Source organism: Cetorhinus maximus, chromosome 22 (assembly GCF_964194155.1).
Source record: "Cetorhinus maximus chromosome 22, sCetMax3.hap1.1, whole genome shotgun sequence".
NCBI classification, from domain to species: Eukaryota; Metazoa; Chordata; class Chondrichthyes; order Lamniformes; family Cetorhinidae; genus Cetorhinus; species Cetorhinus maximus.
The window spans coordinates 9,468,127-9,489,655 of NC_135900.1; the positions used below are offsets into that span (position 1 = coordinate 9,468,127).

At 42.8% G+C, this 21,529-nt stretch overlaps 1 protein-coding gene across 1 annotated transcript; it reads left to right on the forward strand.

Annotated features, from left to right (window-relative positions):
* The first annotated feature begins 680 nt into the window (after positions 1-680).
* On the forward strand, positions 681-20,290 carry kera (keratocan). The gene is made up of 3 exons (XM_078567758.1): positions 681-836; positions 10,493-11,373; positions 18,740-20,290. The coding sequence occupies exons 2-3, from the start codon at positions 10,506-10,508 to the stop codon at positions 18,910-18,912; spliced, it is 1,041 nt and encodes a 346-aa protein (XP_078423884.1). The 5' UTR covers positions 681-836; positions 10,493-10,505; the 3' UTR covers positions 18,913-20,290.
* The last annotated feature ends 1,239 nt before the right edge of the window (positions 20,291-21,529 follow it).

The window sequence follows — 21,529 nt, forward strand, 5'->3', positions numbered from 1 at the left end:
GAATTCTCTCGTTCCAGGCAAAGGCCAACTACCACATGTGGCTGAAACACGTGTGTGATCAGAATTGATTTTAACAATCTACATGCAGTACATTTATTCAATGCACGTAGTTAATAAGTCTGGTTTTAGACACTGGCAGGATGAATCGGCTATCCTAGATGTTAGACTTAAATATCCTTGCATCTGGTTTATATCCTGAATCCGAGAAAGATCATTCAGAAACAGCTGGGTTTCCTTATTGTTCAGCAATGTGACTGCAATACAAAATGTCATTACTGAATATAATTAGCTGATCTGAAGCTTTTTTCACCACCATTCCATGTGGTTCTATTTTAATTTGCATCCTTTTCAAGTGGTGACAGTTTGCATTATGCATCGCGTTAAAGTAAAATGATTTAATTTATGGATCATATTAAAAGATTAATTGCAGTACAAGCAGCTGTTACAAATTCTTATCCTCCCAACCCCCCCTCTGAGCTTGATATGTGGGGGTGTCCGCTATTTTAGGGTTAAAAAAAAGGACTTTATCGGTGTATATATATTAGGCTGCCTTAATAAAGCACAGCATGCAAGCTCAGCCAATCTTTAACAGGCGAACAATGGTGTAAGAGAGATTGCAGAAAAGTGTGTCTACAGATTAAACTCTGCTGTGCATGTAAGAGCAAGAGGTTAAAGATAGACCCTGGAGAGCTTTTAGTTGATGCTTAGTTTCAGGAACTCAGGATTGGAGGAAAGCTATTTAAAATAATCCAGCATTCCCTTTAGCAGGAGCAAACCCTCACAAAGGGGAAAAAAACCATTCAAAGGAGAGTTGAGCTGAACTTCTGGAATCCAAGGTAAACCGTTATTGCACTTTTTGAAAGCATAAATCAGATTTTTCAGAATATTTATGAACGTGGGATTCTCAGTGTGAAGCCCACACATCCTAGTGCCATATGCACTATAGGGTCTGCAAAATTAGTCAAGAGTTAATGCTTTGATAAGGAATTGTCTAGCTTTGTGAAAGAACCATCTTAAAAGACTGTTTAAGAGAATGCTGTAATTAAATAATTAGAAATACATGAAATTGAGTTTGGATAATCTCAATGAAAACAAGAACGATAATTATAGATTTTCAAATTTCTTTTTACTTTATTTAATTGTTTGATGTCCATATTTTATCAGCACACTTTTCCATCTTTCTTCAACCCTTGAAAATATGAGGAAATTAATAATCTGTGGCTCTGATTTACACAGGTGAAAGCAGATTTAGAAAGCAAGGTGATGACCTTAAGCCCACAAATTATACTCATACCAGCTCTTAAATCCAAAAAGTTACTGATTATAAACTGAAATTTCTTTCATGCTGAATTCTCCACTTGCTTTCTAGAAAACCTTGGCTCAAGTTTTATGATGGTTTGGATTGAGGAAGTTTAAATTTATCAAACATACCTAAGACATATGGAAATATTTACAATTGTTTGTTGTTCTTTTCTGGTGATTTTGTTCCATTTGGAACATGGTTCTCAAATAAGGATTAAGACATAATTGTCTTGTCAACCAGATCTACAAATCATCTCAGGTAGTTGGAGTGCTAAGCTAGCGTTTGGGGCTATGCAGTTGGACACAGCACGTGTGGTCTGAGATGCAGTGGCTCACTTGTGATAAGATATATCTCTAGTCATCCTTAACTCTCACTGTCTCAGTATAAACCAAACACTGCAGGACAGCAAATGAGATGTCATTGCTTTGCAGGCTCTCTGTAGTCTCCCCATGCGTCATCCTTCTCCTATTCCACTTAGATTCCTACCCTGTATCCCAATATCCATTGCCATTTCCTCCGGTGTCAGGTGGTGGGTGCTGCATTGCACATCCAGGTCTGTCCCTGCTGGTTTATATTTATACCGGCAACAAAGGGTGCAGGCATTTAATGTTCTCGATATTAGCCAAGTGACCACAAAAAAAAATTGATATAAATCATAGAACAGCACAGTAGTGCTAGTTAATAGGCTTCTTGTTACGAACATATGAAATAGGAGAAGTAGCCACTCATTTGGCCCCTCGAGCCTGCTCTGCCATTCAATAAGATCATGGCTTATCTGTATGTGTTTTGAGTTCCACATTCCCATCTACCCCCAATAATCTTTGATTCCCTTGCCTAACAAGAATCTATCTACCTCTGCCTTAAAAATATTCAGTGACCCTGCTTCCACTGCCTTCTGAGGCAGAGTTCCAAAGTTACATAACCCTGAGAGAAATAAAATTCTTCTCATCTCTGTCCTAAAAGGGTGACCCCTAATTGTAAGACAATGCCCCCACCCCCGCCCCCCCTAGTTCTGGACTCATCCACAAAAGTAAACATCCTTTCCACATCCACCTTGTCAACACCATTCAAGATCTTATATACTCCAAACAAGTCACCCCTCACTCTTCTAAACTCCAGTGGAAACAAGCCCAGTCTGTCTAACCTTTCCTCATAAGACAACCCACTCATTCCAGGTATCAATCTAATAAACCTCCTCTGAACTGCCTCCAATGCACTTACATCCTTCCTTAAATAAGGAGACCAAAACTGCACAAAGTATTCAAGACAGTATTTGTTGTGTCATAAAGCTAACAGTCTCATGAGCTTTTGTTTGGGAGATTACTACCTCCTGTCATGTCTTCTCATCCTAACCTTTTTTTCTTGAATGCAGTCAATTGATTAGAGCAATGGTTACAGTGTAAATGTTAACCGTGCAGAGTCTTTGGCTATTGAATTGAAATAATGATTCACTTAAACAGTTTACTCCTTAGTTGATCTGGCAAAATAGGGACTAAAATAAACATGGAGAGTAGAAAGCTCTCAACTACAGGTGATTTCTGTTCAAACGTTGTTTATTTAGGTGTAAGGTAAGATTGTTATTTGACCTCTAAAGAAATCAGCTGTGTATTCTGGATCAATGATCATCGAAAAATTATCCACCAGGATTTTTTGAGCTGACCAATAAGGAGCAATGACAGGCAGCCACTATATTTTCCTTTGATGTTGGGTAGGTAATGGGGAAAATCTCCTCTTTAGAAAATGTAATCCAGATGACTTTATTTTATTTCAAGGTGATTAAATGTATATAAACTCAAACATATGTATATGCCTTTGTTACCTCTAGACATGAATACTCCAGCACTCTTCTGGCTGCTCTAACTGTACTCTCTTTGGAGCTCATCCTAACTCACACCAAGTCCTGTTCACCCTGTGCTCGCTGACTAGGGCCCGGGAGAGGGGGGTGCACAAGACGCAAGACACAAGGGCCCATGGCCTAGGAGGGCCCAGGCTCAAGCAAATATTTTCAAGACACTGCCAGAACAACAGTAATCATTGGCAGAGTAGTCTGTCGATCAGAATGGTCCACGTGTCACATTGGCTGCTTTGGACACTATCAGGACAATAGCAATCATTGACCAACTAGGGCTCATCAGATTCCCCCAGTCCTTCCTTTCTTGCTTGCCTCATGTGAGGAGAGTTCTGTTTGTTGGGCATTAGTAGCAGAGGGCCTGGCGGGAAATTTCTTCAGATCTGGAATGCAAGGTGAATAATCTAAAGTGCCTGCCTCTGAGTTAAGTTAAGGGCTTTATCCCCACATCCTGCCTTGAAGTTTCCTGACACAAAATTCCAGCTCCTCTGTTCCCAGCATCACATTACGTCAAGTGTCCTGAGATCCACACTCGATTCCCAACCTCTTCCCGCACGATGGTCAGGCTTCCAGGATGAGCCACCATCGATCGGGAGAAGGCAGTCTTTTTTGACTTAAGTCAAACCAGTTGGCTTCAGTTCCATATTCAAAGAATCATTGAAGCAGCACATGTCAACTGGCTCCACTTAATTAAGGAGGAGAGTTAGAGGAAGGGTGTGGAGGTATGGCAGGGAGGGGGTGTGGCAATGAGGGCCCCGGAAACAGGAGAAGCACCAGGGCCTATGATTTCTCTCCCTGTCCCTGTCGCTGACCTATCATGGTTGCTGGTCCACCAACACCTTCATTTTAAATTCTCACCCTTGTTATCAATCCCTCCATGGCCTGTCTCCATAATCTCCTCCAGCCCCTATAACCCTCCAAGTGCTTTGTGCTCCTCCAATTCTGATCTTGATGATTCTCCCATTTTAATTGTTCTGCCATTGGTGGCTGGGCCTTCTGCTGCCTGGGCCCTCGATTAAAGCTTTTGGTCACCTATTTTGATCAAGCTTTTGGTCACCTGTTTTAGTGTTTCCTTATGTGTCTCGGTGTCAAATTTTGTTTGATAACACTTGTGTCAAGCATCTTGGGATATTTTCGTATATTAGAAGCCATATAAATGCATGTTGTTGTTGTATTAACATATTGAACACAGTATCCTGGTATTAGTGAAAAAATACAGTTGATGCTGAATTTCAGATTGAGGATGCTTCTTTGCACTGTTGACAACATGTTGTTCAACACTAATATGTTTCTTTCAGTGTATTAGCAAAGATGGCCAAAGACACTTACTTTTTGAAATTCTGAGATTCAGGAGTGGGCAGTTTGAAACTCTCCATTATACTCTCCATAGATTTAAAGTGATTTGTAAAAGAAGCAAATGCAATGTGAGATAAAGCATTTTCACACAGCGAGTGGTTTGGGTCTGGAATGCACTGCCTGGAAGTGTGGTAGAGGCAGGTTCAACAGAGGCATCCAAGAGGGCATTGGATGATTATCTAAATAGAAACACTGTGCAGGGTTACGGGGAAAAGGCAGGAGAATGGCACTGAATCATAGTGCTCATTCAGAGAGCCGGTGCAGACACAATGGGCCAAATGGCCTCCTTCTGCACTGTAACAATTCAGTGATTCTGTGACATTCTATGATATATGGGTTTACTGGTGGAGACAGCTGGTCTGGAGTGAACAGTGAGGATACCGAATGGATAAATTGTCTATATTTCCGCATGATTTCCTTTTGAAAGATCAAGGACTACGTTGGGCGGAAATTTCCCTCAGGGCATGTAGTGATGCAGAAGAGTCTTTGATCAGTCAGACTGTACACCGTATGGTAGATTTTAAATAGTCTCAATGTAATAGATTGTCTTTAATATCTCCCCCACCACCACCCCCCTCCAAACCCCCTGCCTCCCCCTCAGCAGGGGAAGTTAAAATATCACCCCCACCCCAGTTGAGATGGATTTACCTACATCTTTTTCTGCCCAAACTGGCTGACTGCAGTTTTAAATTACAGGCAGTGTGGATACCTGTCCCAAGCCAGGCAGGGTCCTCTTTAAATATGCAAATTGAGCTCTGCTGATGTCATCCGGATTCAATCTGCTATTTTAACCTGAAGCTTGAGCAATATCTTTCACTGTTGGTCAAAACCTGCCAGAAATAGCAGCCAGACAGGTTTCTTTGTGGGGCCAAGTGACGCCTCCAGATCCTAAAAGGACACCATGGGCCTTTCCTGCCCTGGGCTCCCACACTCCCCCTCCCTGCTTCCCATGCCTTCCTCCCACTTCTTGTCCATTCTTGTGGTTTCAAACTATGAAAGAAAGAAAACACCTGTATTTCTACTGCACCTTTCACAACCTCAGGACATCCCAAACTGCGGCCAGTGAAGCCTTTTGAAAGTGTTGTAACCATTGTGATGTAGGAAAATGCGGCAGCCATATTGCGCCACAGCAAGATCCCGCAGATAGCACTGAGATAGTCACCAGATATTTATGCTACAATCCACTGACTGAAATTCTCACTAGATGAATCAGTATTCAGAGTAGCACATTGGCAGGGGAATATTTATGTTTCCCAGCTTGTGACTGCGCTCAGTGACTCCTCTGAATGTTTCAGTCCAGGGTATGGTAAACCAGGTGTTGGTATTTCTGTCGATCGCTTACTCTTATTTAAGGATTCATGACGTGACACCCTGTGTAGTTATGCTTTGGTTTTGAGGCATTTTTGTCTCAGAACATTTTCCATTCATTTCTATATCAATAGCTGTTCCAAAATCCTGCAATGTGTCAGTCTCTTTTGGTCCCTGGTTTTTGCTGCATCTGAGCCTCTGCTATTTTTCATTAGTGCCTGCAGTATTGCCCTCAGCCATTTGTGACATTTCTTCATGTTCTATGTGGGAGGCTTCTAAAGGTCAAGGTGCATTGGATCAATGCCAAATTAGTAAACTGGCTTGAAAACTGCCTATGAGCTATAAAGAACAGGCAGTAGTAACAAATGACAATGGCTCTCTCTGGGATGCAGTGCTTGCTGAACTTTCACAGTGTTCCCATATAGCTTTCCTGCTCTTCCCACAATCATCAATAATACAGAAAGAAGAAGAAAGAAGTGGTGTTTATCCAATGCTTTACACGGCCTCAGGACATCCCAAAGCGCTTGATAGCCTATTTGGAGCAAAAGGAACAGGAGGAGGCTATTCAGCCTCTCAAGCCTGTTTCGTCATTCAGTGAGATCATTGCTGATCTGTGTCCTGACTCCATCCTTAGCTCCATATCCCTTCATGCCATTGGCTAGCAAAAGACTGGTGATCCCAGATTTAAGATTATTAAATGAGGTAGTAACTACTGCTTTCTGTTGGGGCAGAGTTCCACACTTCCACTACCTTTGCATGAAGAATTGTTTCTGAACTTCTCTCCAGAATATGGCCTGGCTCTGATTTTAAGGTTTCATCCCCTTGCTGGCCTCCCCCCATGCAGCGGAAACAGTTTCTCCTATCAATACCTTTCAACATGCAAAAAGCCTCAGTCAAATCATCCCTCAATCTTCTACATTGAGATTTATGGAATCTTTCTTTATATCCTAACTCCTGGTAACATTCTGTGATCCTGTGTTGCATGCCTTCCAAAGCCAATATGTCCTTTCTCAGGACCAGTGTCCTGAACTGTGCACAGTACCCAAGATGTTGTCTATATAAATCCTTTAATTCCTTTCATGTCCCCAGGACGTTCCCAAATTCTTCGCTGCAAATGGATTACTTCTGAAGTGTGCTGTTGCTGTGCAGGCAATTTGCACACAGCAAGGCCCTATAAAGAGCAATGTGATAGAAGATCTGTTAATGGGGTTGCAATTGGTCGATGGAAGTATGGCAAAACAGTTTCGCTGTAAACCGGAAGCCCATTTTACAATTTGATTGATGGAAAAGGAAATCAGGAGTGGTTTGAAACAAGCCGCTGATTCGCTGACTTGGTTTCATGCTCCTAGTATAGATCAATTTCTACCCCAATCTGTTTCATAGCAGTCGCCGTTGAGAGATAGATATTGGCCGGGAGAAAACTCCCCCATTCTTCAAATAGTGCCATGAAGCTCTTCTACATCCGCTTGATCAAACAGATTCTTCAGTCCTATACTGAAACATCAGCCTTGATTACACATACAACTCTCCGGAGTGGCTTGAATCTACGACCGTCTGACTCAAAGGCTAGCGTGTTATCACTGAGCCAAGGTTGACACTTTCATTTTGAACATTATTGGGTGCTGCAGTAATGCATGGCTAGGTGACAAGTGAAGTGGGGATATCTTTTTATTTGCTCTTGGGCAGTGAGTATCAATTGGTCATCCTCGAGCTGTCTTGACAAGATGGTGGGCCACCTTCTTGAAACAATTCTCTTTCAACTGAGTGGTTTGCTCGGCCACTTCAGAGGTCACCATGTGGGGTATTACTGGAGTCATGGGTAGGGAAGATAGATAGGAGCCAGCAAGTTTTCTTCCCTGAAGAACATTAGCGAATCTGTTGGGTTTCTGTAATGATCCAGTAGCTTTCATAGTTCTTTCTTCTGGGATCAGCACACAGATGATCATCACAGATGATCGTGAATTCAAGACGTCCAGATTGTTGACCCAGGACTACTTTTTTAGTGTATCCTGGTCAGTTCAGATTAATAGCAAATTAATTTTAATCTACATAATACACATCAGGAAAAGAAGCATGAATAAACAAGTGGATGATGGAGACATGTAATATGATAAAAGAAAGATGTAGGTGTGATTATTGACCACTTATTGATAACATTCAATGATAGCATTCAATGATTATGAGACTGCAAAGAACAAGTCTAATTAAGCACTCAATATATTTTAAGGGTATCCAATTAAGTGTCAAAATAAGAACTCACTCCTCTTGTTCAGAAGGTTGTGGGTTCAAGCCCCACTCCAGTTACTTAAGCACCAAATCTAGGCTGACACTCCCAGTGCAGTACTGAGGAAGTGCTGCACCGCTGGAGGTGCCATCTTTCAGATGAGTCATTTAAACCGAAGCTTTGTCTGCCCTCTCACGTGGGCGTGAGAGATCCCGTGGCACTATTCAAAGTTTCAAAGAGCAGGGGAATTCTCCCTGATGTCCCACCCAATATTTATCTCTCAACCAACATCACTAAAACAGATTATCTGGTCATTATCATATTGCTGTGCATTGCTGTGCGCAATTTGGATGCTGCGTTCCCTACATTACACTGGAGACTATGGGTGGGATTTTCCAACCCTGCCCACCATCAGGATTGTCTTGTCCTATCGAAAGTCAATGGACTTATGGCTGGCCTGCCGCATTCCCCGCAGTGGGGCTGGAAAATACCAGCCTACACTTCAAACATACAGTTGGAAATTCCTTTGGGACATCCTGAGATTGTGAAAAGTGTTTTATAAATCCAAGTTATTTCATTTTCAGGATCCAAGAGTCACATTTAATATCACAGAATCATGGAATCACAGGATTGTTGTGGCAGAGAAGGAGGCAGTTTGGCCCATTGTGTCTGCATCGGTCCTCTGATAGAGCAATACCCTGGGTGCCATACTCCCGCCTTCTCCCTGTAACCCCATACATTCTTCCTTTTCAGATAACAGTCTAATCCCCTTTTGAATGCTTCAATTGCACTTGCCCCCAGTACATTGCCAGGCATGCACTCCAAATCTTAACCACTTACTGCATGGAAACCTTTTTTCTCATAACTGAAATATAAATCTATAGACCTCATCTCAGTAATGGTGACCATGACAACCATCATCGATTGTTGTAAAAACAAATCTGGTTCACTAATGTCCTTTAGGAAAAGAAATCTGCCATCCTTACCTGGTCTGGCCTACATGTGACTCCAGACCTAGAGCAATGTGGTTGACTCTGAAATGGCCTTGCAAGCCATTCAGTTCAAGGGCAATTAGGGATGGGCAACAAATGCTGGCCTTGCCAAAATCCCTTGAAAGAATGAAAAAAATTGCTTTTGCTTCTTTAGCCAATTACTTTAATCTGTTTCATCTCATTCTCAATCCTTTCATGAGTGGGAACAGTTTCCCCCATATCTACTCTTTCTAGACGCCTTGTGATTTTGAAAACATCTATCAAATCTCCCCTCAGCCTTCATTTCTCCAAGTAAAACAGCCCTAACTCCTCCAATCCATAAAGGTAGACTTGGATTGAAAGAGCAAGTATAAAATTTTAAGCAAAATTAGACAAGGCAGGAATGATTTTCTGCATTAGCACTGTCAGTTAGAAAGCTCGTCTGCCAGATGACATACAGGGAACTTTCTGAGCTGTACATATGGTGCTCACAGCTGGCAGGACAACCTTGGAAAATGGACCCTTGTGAGCACGTATCCCTGTATAGAAAGGTGATCATGTGTAATGTAATCCTAATACATGGAACTAGGTATGTCAGAGGAAAAAAAATTCTTGGTGCACTCACCGTCTGTAATGAAATTGTAAACAGATTTGACCTTAATTAGTCACGGCTGATGTGGTAGATGTTGACTCCCTCTCCGCCTTTGAGTGGGAGCTGGACCAATTCTTGAGTGGGGCAGAGATCACATCATATGGAAAGCATGAATCTTTAGAGCAGGGCTTCCCAATCTGTGGGTCGTGACCCCCAGCCGGGTCACGAGATAAGAATTTGTGACTGCAAGCTCTGAAGCTCTACGGGCTGATTCCTGACTGCTGCAAGGCCCCTTTAAATCCTCACATTTTTCCATTGGTGGGCATGGCCTAATGGACCGCTCTCTGAAGCCCGATTGCTGCGGCAAAAAAAACCTGTAAGTAGGTGTTAGGTTTTTTTTCGTAGCAACCCTGCCTTTTTATCAACTGCCCTAAAACTCAACTCCTGTTCCCCCACCCAAAGTCTGAAGCATTAAAATGGGGTCTCATTGGGAAAAGGTTTGGGAAGCTTTGCTTTAGAGATAACACTTGGTAAATTTGATCTCCTGTAGTTGTTTCAGTCAATCTGACGCAGGCAGAGAGGGACTTTCCAAAACATTTCTTCACTTATTGATCTGTTCTTTTTGTCACTGGTCCCAAATTGCTAGGTCTTTTGCCTCTTTCAGAAGATTACCATGGCTCCCCTGGGCACTGGGGGGATGGGGAGGCAGGGGGATGGTGGTGATGGGGGGCAAGTTTTTAGTTGTAACACTCCAGTCATCATGGGACAGAATCGATGCACCAGCCATTAAGTCTACATGTTTATAAAATTCCTCACATGATATATATTTACGCTGAACAAAAAGTTGCTAAGAAACAATTGATATTTTTTTCCACTTCTTTTTTTTCAGGGTAGCTGCAAACATGAAAGTTGTGGTCCAGCCTGTTCTAGTTGCTTTATTCTTAAGCAGTGGCATTTGGTGCCAGGACATATCAAACTATTTAGAGCGTATGGAATACTTTTATGAATGCCCTAAAGAGTGCCGATGCCCTCCTAACTTTTCTAATGCCCTGTTCTGTGACAGCCAAAACCTCAAAGAGATGCCCAAAGTGCCATCAAGGGTCTTGTATGCGTACTTTCAGAACAATCTCATTGAAGCACTTTCAGAGAAGTCCTTCAAGAACAAAACTCATTTGAGTTGGCTAAACTTAAATAAGAACAAGATCACAAGCAGCAAAATTGATAAAGGTCTCTTTCAGAAGATGGAAAACCTGCTGTACCTGTACTTGGAAGATAATAATCTTGAAGAAGTTCCTGCACCCCTGCCAAGCAGCCTAGAGCACTTACGCCTGGCTAGGAACAAGATTTCCAGCATTTCTGAGGGAACTTTCACCAACCTAGAGAAGCTGATGGTGCTGGACCTGCAGGGGAACAACCTGAGAGACTTTGCCATTGAGGTGAACACTTTTCGAGGACTGAAGACTCTAATGCAGCTCAATTTGGCCACAAATGGCTTGAAGGAAATGCCCCAGCAGGTCCCCGCTTCAACTCTGCAACTCTTCTTGGACAATAATGCCATTAAAGCGATACCACAGAACTACTTCAGCGGTCTGCCCAAGCTGTCTACCATCAGGCTGAATCATAATGAGATTTCTGACACTGGAATACCTGAAACTGTTTTTAACGTGTCATCCATTTTAGACTTGCAGTTGTCGCATAATCAGCTCACTGCAGTTCCACCCATCCATTTTAGTCTTGAACATTTGTACCTTGACCACAACCAAATCAAAAGTAAGTAGCAGGTTACTATGAAACCTTATTGTTTTCAGAACAAGAGTAAATGCTTTTCAAGCATAATTAACAAACTGGGCAAGCCACAGTAATGAGTTTCAGAAATTAGCAGATATGACACATATAGGCTATTCACCACTGTTGCCCCTGTTGCTTTTTGCACTCTAGGTAGGTTCATGGTACTTGAAGTAATAGATCACATAATAGTTGGATCTGGTATCAGTGAGATTGTACGGCAGGTGTTATGAAGTTGCATTCCTGGGGGCAGAACTTTGCCTATTGGGAGTGAACACAGGAATATAAGAAATAGGAGCAGGAGTCAGCCATTCAGCCCATTGAGCTTGCTATGCCATTCAATAAGATTATGGCTGGTTTGACTGATCTGTTTAACTCAGCCTTGAATATATTTAATGACCCAATCTCCACTCCTATAAAAAATCATCAGAATTTGGACATGGAGATCAGTAGACACTGCAGGATTTTCCATTCATAAATCATAAAATTACACTGGATGAACCAATAGTCCTTCTTGGTAGCTCATTCCACAGTCTATTATCTGTTAGGTAGAAGAATTCCACCTGAATTGACATTTGATTTTCTCCCTGCCCTTGATTTCATGTTTCTAATCAATTTTGAGTCCAGCAGCATACATTATTGCTTATACCTTACTGTAATCATTGATTTGAAACCTTATTGAAAGCAGTCTAGAGCTCCAATTATATTACCTAATTCAATTTGCCTTGCCCACCATTATCAATGATGCCCTTGAAATACTTTGAATCTTGGTCAAGCACTTATGCCATTCATGCTGGCTGACCTTTAGCAAGTTATGCTTTTCAAAAAATCATCCATTTGACCTCTCAAGACTGTTTCAAAGACAGTTTCTAATGTTACTGGACCAAAATTATGTCATTTAAAGCTTCATTCGCTTCCATCCCCACTTCCTTTGAGACTTTGTTGGTCAACCTGTCTGGACCTGGTGTATTATCTGTTTTATCAACTCTCATAAATCCATATGCCTATGGTCTTTGAAGGGCAGAACCTAGTTGAAGATCTGTGTTCCAGACAAAAAAAAAAAGATTTGAATTTATATAACACCTTTCATGACCTCAGGATGAGCCAAAATACTTTACATCCAACCGAACCCCAGTCACTGTTATAATTTAGGAAACACTGCAGCCAATTTATGCACATTAAGCTCTCACAAGTAGCAATGAGGTAATGAACAGATAATCTTTTTTTAAAGTAGTTTGAGTGATAATTATTGGCCAGTACTCAGGAATAGCTCCCATGCTCTTCCTCGAAATACTGCCTTGGGATCTTTTACGTACATTTGAAAGTAACGTCTCATCTGAAAGTCAGACTTCCGATGATGCAGCACCTCCTTAGTACCTGCACTAGTGTAGTTTCAGCCTTGACTGACAGAGTACAGGCAGAAGGACAAAAAATGTATACATAACATTTAAAACAGACAGGCACAAGAAGTTCTACATTGGTTTGAAAAATTGGTTGTAGGTTGCTAGCTACCATCCAAGCTGGTGGGAGACTGACAACATATGAACATATGAATTGGGAACAGAAGTAGGCCACTCAGCCCCTCGAGCCTGCTCCACCATTCAATAAGATCATGGCTGACCTGAATGTAACCTCAACCCCACATTCTTGTTTACCCTTGATAACCTTACGCCCCCTTGTTAATCAAGAACATATCTAGCTCTGCCTTAAAAATATTCAAAGACTCTGCTTCCACTGTCTTTTAAGAAAGAGAGTTCCAAAGACTCACAACCCTCTGAAAGAAAAAATTTCTCCTCACATATCCCTATCAGAGTGTCACTACTGAATAGAGGCTTGGATATGGGGATAGTGTGGAAAAAAGGCAGTGAAGTGGATGACCAGCCATGGTAGTATTGTGGCGGAGCAGGCTCGATGGGCTGAATGGCTTATTCCTGCTCCTATGTTCCTATGGATCATGATCACCTATTGTTGACAGAGGCAGGTAGGGAGTTCCCATTGTGAATGCTGATTTGGAATATTTACGTAAGAGTGTTAATCAAAAATTAAGCAACAGGAAATCATATCTTTGGGACGGGAATGAACACCAGCTTAAGATTTTTTTTAGCACAATATAGATGTAACCTCTTTTTAATCATAAGCTTTATTATTCATGTAGAAGCCAGTTGCTCTGACATTCCTGAAAATCTGATGTCTAAATTTAAGCAAATTGCCCTCCCCTGTGCGGTTAGAAACACATGCGAGGGACAATTCAATCTCTGCCAGCTGGTTGCATAAAGCGGGAAATTGCAGCAGCAGTGCCCTTATGGCATCCATTGAAGATGATGGGCAGCATGCCTACAATATCCTGAAGTGCATCACCACAGGCAGGGTTCTTGACTGATCTCCCACACATGGAAAAATGATCCTATAAAGTAATAACTCTGCTTCACTCTTTGTTCATCGATTCTATTTTTCTTTCACCCTTTATTTGTTGCAGATGTACTTGCAGGCAAACCGTTGAGATGGTCCCAGAAATCATATGTTCAGTAAACATTTTCCTGTGAATCTCATTACTTTCACATTACTGTGATCAGTATGTTCCTGAAACCTTTGTGCATTTTGAAAGCCTTCCTCTTACTTCTAACACTCCAGATCATTTCAGAGTGAGCTACGCTCCTGCAGTGGTGTGCCGACTGAAGGGAACATTTCTTAGAGAATCAGGGTCACAGGCCACTGCAAAGTGATTCGTGAAACTCCTGATTATCCAATCATTAACAAGACAGCAATACACAATCTTGACAAAGTTTCTCTTTGGATTATCTCCTACCATTTCCCATGTCAAAAGCTGGGTAATTGAAATTCCTTATGTCCTGGCCTCATTGCGGCCCTCTCTTACCTCTGAAGACACAGGACGGATTTTCCATTCCATGACTAAGTCCTGTGGCGGGGCAGGGATGGGGAGTGTTTCCCACCACAGAGGCTGCTGGGAATGCGCGCCATATCACGTGACCCCCATCGCATTAAATATGCAGTTGGGGTTTTCCCGACGTACCGCGCAATGGAGCAGGCTGGATGGCAGGCTGGATAGTGCGCGCGCCCCATCGTCATATCCAGGTGCCATATTTAAAAGGCATCCGGACATAACTGACCCACCGCTGAAAATAGAAGTTGGGACTCCAGGAAGACTTTGAAGAAAGAAGATGGACTAGAAGACTCTGAAGCTGGTAGATCAACCAGGCAGATGTTTCCCCCAACCCAAGTCTGCGTGTTCCAGGGTCCACGGTCGCTGGAGGCCTCAATCCTGAACTCTGGAAGCTGGCCCAGGCTTTCTTCAGGTAAGTCTGACATCTCCACACCATACTGGGTCCAGACGTGTTCGGGGCCGGTATGATTTCCTGCTGGTGGTGCGGACGATCAGGCAGAGTGGGTCGATTCCGGTCAGGCCTTCATCTGCATCCTATCAATGGGATGCAAATCAGTTTCATGCTGGCCTCTGGCAGGAATGATGACCCGCCATGGTGGGTGGGAGCAGAAGATCCCGCCGTCATTTTCCGTCAGCTGGAAACCAATTAGTCAGCTCCCACCGCATTGCTCCCCCCGCCCAACATTAAACTCACCGTGGTGGGGGGGACTGGAAAATTGCACCCATGGTCTATCCTTTGGGAGGAGACAACCAATAATCACCTGCTTCTTCTTATTATTCTTGGCTTCAATCCACACTCTCTCAGCTGCATTCACATTGTATTATTTTTGTACATTATCCCCTCTTACCCTCACTTCAGGAACAGAGAAGTGTGGATCAGCTGCCAGCTGTGAAGCAATGTGCAGCCAATTGAGGCCAATTGTTGTTCATTACCTGACCCATTAAGGCCCTGTTCCAGCACTGACTGGAATTTCCAGTTGTAAAGGTGGGCAGCCCAGTTGGCCTGCATCATGCCCAAGCCAAATATGGTGGGCACAGGGTGGGAGGTGGGGAACCAATGGGTCAGGAAAGGGGCCTCCTCCCTCGTATTTATAACGTCTTCAAGACCAAGGCTATGGCAGCTGGATGACCCTTGGAGGGGTTGCCCCTCCAGGCTCATGGACAGGCAGCTATGGCTTTTTAAAGACTGAAAACAAACTTACTATCACTTGTCTCCATGTTCACATCAGCAGCTTCCACCTTTACTGGTGGGGCTGTCGATCATGGTATATTATATATATCTCAGAGCAAAGAAGAGATGATACTAGTTTCTGAGTGCGTAACACATTTACTTACAGGAGTTTCAAAGTATGTCTGCAATCACAAAATGTCTGCACCATGCTTATCTGAGGTCAGCTTCAGTGATGTCTATTGTCTTTACTTGGACTCAACACCCAGGCTTAACCAACCAAGCACAGTGAGCATAGATCAGTTACCAGACTGACATAATCGAACATAGAACAACTGAACCAAAGAACACTACACCACTCACTAAATGTTGGAGGGCCTCCCATTGGCCCTCCATTGTTGGGAGTCTTCGTACCGTCCCTGATTGGATGGCGGGCCAGCTCCCTGACCCTTAATTCACTGAAACATTGAAAATTGCAGTGAGCGTGTCTAAACACATCAGGCAGGATCAGGACCTGGAACTAGCCCCCATTTCCAGTTCCCAACCCCAGATTGAAAATCCAACCCTATGATTACATAACAATTGGGTCCTCTTGGTGCCCAGAGGAGAATAATTATTGCTACATTTTTCATTTATAAATCTATTTGCTATAATTCTATGCAGGGAACTTGTGGTGTGTTGGGTAGGGTCCCTGCCTCTGAGACAGGAGATCCAGGTTCAAGTCCCACTCCAGGACTTGATGGCCAAAGTTCGTAACGTGACCAAACAGATCAAGCGTCAACTTGTAAATCCTTCCAACATATGGAAATTACATACAGTAAGAACGGGAGCGATTCCTGGCCAGCCATGTTCAGCAAGAAAATTGGAGCCTCTACCATCACTCCAGACTACAACATGCACGTAAAAATGTATGTTGCCACAGCAACTCCTTTGGGGGCTGGTGTGGATCAGATTGGTGCCAACAGCACGGAGTTCCAGCTGGGGTGGATTTGGAACCTGCCTCCTTGTCCTAGCCATTGTGGCGCTGTGGGCTGGACCTGCCTTTAGGCAGAGAACTGAAGGTGATATTTATATGCGCTACCTTACATTTCCCAATCTGATTGTTAACTCATTGCTATATGGCCCATTAAGGTGGTGGTGGTGGTGGCGTAGGAGTATTGTCACTTGCCTAGTAACCCAGAGACCCAGTGTAATGCTCTCGGGACCTGGGTTTGAATTCCGCCATGGCAGATGGTGTAATTTCAATCCAATAAAAGTCTGCAATTAAAAGTCTAATGATGACCATGAAACCACTACTGATTGTCAGAAAACCCCATCTGGTTCACTGATGTCCCTTAGGGAAGGAAATCTACCATCCTTACCTGGTCTGGCCTACATGTGATTCCAGAACCACAGCAATGTGGTTGACTCTTAAACACCTTCTGAATGGCCTAGCAAGCCACTCAGTTTCTCAAGGGCAATTAGGGATGGGCAATAAATGCTGGCCTAGCCAGTGATGTCCACATCCTGTGAATTAATTTTTAAAATTCTTCTATTCATCGTACTTTATGGAAAAGTAAACATGTGTGGAGTGTTTAACTGGGTGAACCTAGCAACAGATAACCCTTCCTTTCTGCACAATTAAAAATGACGGATTACACGGCATAATTAATGGCGCATTAAATGAATTCAGTTGCATAGTTTTGGTAGTCGTCCATTTTGTTGGCATGTTTGCCTCCCTCTCACTATAGCCCCGATTTCAACCAGGGGCATGGCAGTCCGAAGTAGTCAGAGTTCTGTCCAGATCCCCAGACTTCCACCACCACCTGGCAAGGTAAGCTAGATGGAGAGCAAGCGAAGCTATGCCAAAACCAGGCACAGCTTCGCAACCTCTCAATGATTACTTGTGCTTGATAATCTTGTCCCCAACCACCATGGCAGTCTGTGTACATCACCTACTAAATGCTGGATGTGTTTTACAAGTGTAACAGCAGTCAGCACTTCTTCAACAGCACACGCCCAGATGACAACTTCCATCACCAGAAGGACAAGGGCAGCAGGTGCTTGGGAACACATTGCATTTCCTACATTAAAACAGTGACTAGAGTACAAAAATACCCCATTGGCTATGAAGCAGTTTGGGTCATCCATTGGTTGCGAAAGACGCTATATAAATGTAAGCCTTTCTTTTTTCATCACCTCCAAGTTGTACATCGTCCTGACTTGGAAATATATGCTCCCTCATCATCACTGGATCAAAATCCTGGAACTCCCTCCCTAACAGCACTGTGGGTGTACCTACACCACATGGACTGCAGCGGTTCAAAAAGATGACTCACCATCAACTCCTCAAGGGCAATAAGTGCTGGTCTTATCAGAAACGCTCACATCCTAAGAATAAATTGTGAAAAATGTTTTTTTCAGATATGCCCTAGGTCCCAGCCAGAACCGCATCATTGACCTCGATGTGTACCAATGTTCAAGGTCATTGCCGGGTGCCTATTGAATTATTGAGCATCTACAAACTCTAGATTATTTCTGGCTGCCTCCAAGTGAGTAGAAGCCAAAAATTGCAGTCTCTTTTAGTTTTTACCTCCAGGGAATTTATGCCACTGCTGGAAATGCTCATTGGAGATTTTCCAAAGGCCTGTGTGGGTGAGATCTCCACAGCACATACTCAAAGTCAGACAGTCAGGTAATTAGTGATCCATAACGTTACAACATCCCTGGAGGGAAATGGCAATGTTTATCTGAGCGCTAATCTCCTCCAAACCGCCTAGGCTGCTCTCCAGTGGATCCCCAGTATGCCTCCATTTGAAAGCAGACTCATTCACAAGGAATGCACTTAAGGTATTCAATGCATTGCCCCTCAACTTTATAACCGCCACACATTAAACACCACTCATCAATATCTCTTCCTCACCAGTGCTGGGTTCTGGACCATGGGCTACCTCATCATGAGAGGGTCAGAGCTGGAAATTCATCCATGTTTTTCAGGTGCTAAATGTCCGTTTAAGCCTCCAATATGGTGGGTAGGGGGAACAGAGCTATACATCATATTATTGCTGGGGACTTCTTGGTCCTCCATGGTAATGAGGCCCAAGGCCCAATACCATGTGCGCCTTGGGCCTCTACCTATTCAGATGTTGGGATTGCTCCCCTATTTTTTGGACATGCTCAAATATTTAGATCTCTCAGTGTCACAGAAAACCAAGAGGAAGAATGAAAATAAATTTAATGATAATTTAGTTTTTCTCCCAAACACAAAATTAACCTGCAGCTGTGTTGTTTTTAATCCACAGATATTAATGGAGCTCAAGTCTGCCCCATACCCGTCAACACAATTGACCACATGCTCTCAAGGGATCAACAGCCTCGTCTCCGTTACCTCCGCCTTGACGGCAATGGAATCAAGCCTCCCATCCCACTTGAGCTTTTGATGTGTTTTAGGCTCCTTACTGGGATTGTGATTTAAACAAATAAAACCTACTCTCCAAATTAGTTCAGAGAGGGAAAAAGAAATGCAAGTCTTGCTGGTCTAGTACTTGCAGTTTGAGATGATTCCTAGTTGTATACCTTCTAAACTGGGAGAAAAAAAAGGGGGACAAATAATAATCTAGTAATGGCAGAAAAGCAATGGCAGAAATTCAAGTGCACTAGTTTGGAATAAATACTGCTAGGAACTACATTGAAATGAAATCTCTGGCCAGTAAAAGAACAGTCACCACCTGGTATAATTGTTTGGGTAGATTTTCCAAGCTCTCATTTATAGTTAGGTATCCGATTCTCTGCAAGTTTGGACTGGAAAATTGGTACTCTTTAGTCTGTCTTAATGCCTACAGTATCTCAAATATCTTGACCAGACCAAAGTGCTATCTGATATTTGGTCTGGTAGCAGAACCTATCTGATGTTGATATTATACATTGATCCTTTCTCTGTTGAACTAACTGCTTATTGTTTGATAGAGGGTTTACAAGGCATGCATTTTTTTATTCATTCATGGGATGTAGGCATTTATTACCCATCCCTAGTTGGCCCCTTGTTTAGAGGGCACTTCTGGAGTCACACATAGGCCAGCAGATTTCCTTCCCTAAAGGGGCATTAATGAACCACATAGATTTTTACAGCAATTGACAATGGCAGTTATCATTAGATAATTCCAGATTTTGACTGAATTCAAATTCCACTGCCTGCTATAGTAGGATATGAACCCAGGTCCCCAGAACAGGTCTCTGAATTACTAGGCCAGCAACAATACCACTACGCCATCACCTCCCCGCAGGGACCGTCTAGGTCGAGGTTGTGTCATCACCAACACATCTTCCTAGTTATGGTGAAAATCAAATTTGGAACTTTTAAGCCATATTGTACATGCTCCATTCAAAGCAAAAACAAAATAACTTGCTTGTTACCCCATCATTGTCTTCCTCTGATCTATAGGACATTGTTACTCCATCTTAGGACTTCACCTGCTAAGGATCCAGCAGGAAATATCCCAAATACAAAGACTGGAAATCTGAAATACAAGCAGGAAATGTTGGAAATATCACGTCATTGGAAGAAATCTGGAACTCTCTCCTCGCAAAAGGCTGTGGATGTTAGGGTGTGATTGGAGTTTTCAAGACCAAAATAGGTGGATTTGTGTTAGGTGAGGGTGTCAAGGGATAAAGATCAAAGGCAGGTTTTTTATTCATTCATTGGGTGTAGGTGTTGCTGGCCGGACCAGCATTTGTTGCCCATCCTTAATTGCTTGTTGGGAGCAGTTAAGAATCAACCACATTGCTGTGTATCTGGAGTCACATGTAGGCCAGACCAGGTAAAGATGGCAGATTTCCTTCCCTAAAGGACATTAGTGAACAATCAACCTTGGTCACCATTACTGAGACTATAGCTATTAGTTCCAAATTTTAAAAAGAGTTAGCTGAATTTAAATTCCACCATGGTGGGATTTGAACCTATGTCCGAGCACATCTGCCTGGGCCTCTGACCCTACCATCTCCCCCAGTTATGGGTCTGCCAGGATCTAACTGAATGACGGAGCAGGTTCAAGAGATTGAAAAGCCTACTACTCCTCCTAATGCTTCTAACCATGGAGAAAACAAAAGATTGGTGTCTTGGTGAGAACTTTAGGTTTTTCCCAAGATACTAACTTGCCTTTTCTCTTGCCAAATGCAGAAAAATGCTTTACAGATTCTTTACATCAATACTGTATATTCCTGTGCATTAGCCAGCTGCACTAAGTAGCCTTTGGATATCATCCCCATTCCGACTACACCACAACTGGGTAGCCAGTCATTGAACTGAGAAGTGGCTTAGAATTCAACAACATACTGTAATAATCTAAATTGTGATTTTAAAAAAATAAATCATGATAGAAAATTAATGGCAAAACAGAAGCAAGAAGAAATAAAAACCAGAAACTGTCTTTTTCAATATTTTCAGTTGATCAGTAAGTTTATACATTACAATTTAATTCTGAAAATGTTCAAAATCAAACCATAAAATGCTGGAAGCATACAGAAGGTCAGTTTGGCATCTAAGAGGAGAACAGAAGGAGGCCATTTGGCCCATCGTGCCTCTGCCCCCTCTTTGAAACAGCTATCCAATTAGTCTCACTCCCCGGCTCTTTCCCCATAGCCCTGCAAATTTTATATGATTCCTTTTTGAAAGTTACCATTGAATCTGCTTCCACTGCCCTTACAGGCAGTGTTTTCCAATTTGTTAACAACTCACTGTGTTAAAAAAGTTCTCATCCCCCTCCCCATCTTGGCTCTTTTGCCAATTACCCTAAATGCTTACCGACTCTCCTGCCAGTGAAAACAGTTTCACGGTTTGCAAGTAGAAGTCCGTGTAGTATTGTGCAAATGGTCCCAGTGAAGGATTAATGGCACGTTAGTATACACTTGGATTGTGCTAGAAATAGGGAGCAATTTTGGGAGTTTATGCTGCTGCCTGGAAGCCTCGTTGATCGTCAGCTCACCTCGCAAACTCAATCTCGCAATGCTCATGCCCAGCCCCCGATACACGGAAACTATGGGCAAGGCTCACACCAGAAATGCCATCTTGGAAAATGACTGCATCTCGCTCCCCC

Excerpts from the sequence above, each read along its gene's own strand:
- kera (XM_078567758.1), top strand. The coding sequence starts at position 10,506 with ATGAAAGTTGTGGTCCAGCCTGTTCTAGTTGCTTTATTCTTAAGCAGT. Across the intron at positions 11,374-18,739 it reads TGACCACAACCAAATCAAAA|ATATTAATGGAGCTCAAGTC; the intron begins GTAAGTAGCAGG and ends TTTAATCCACAG.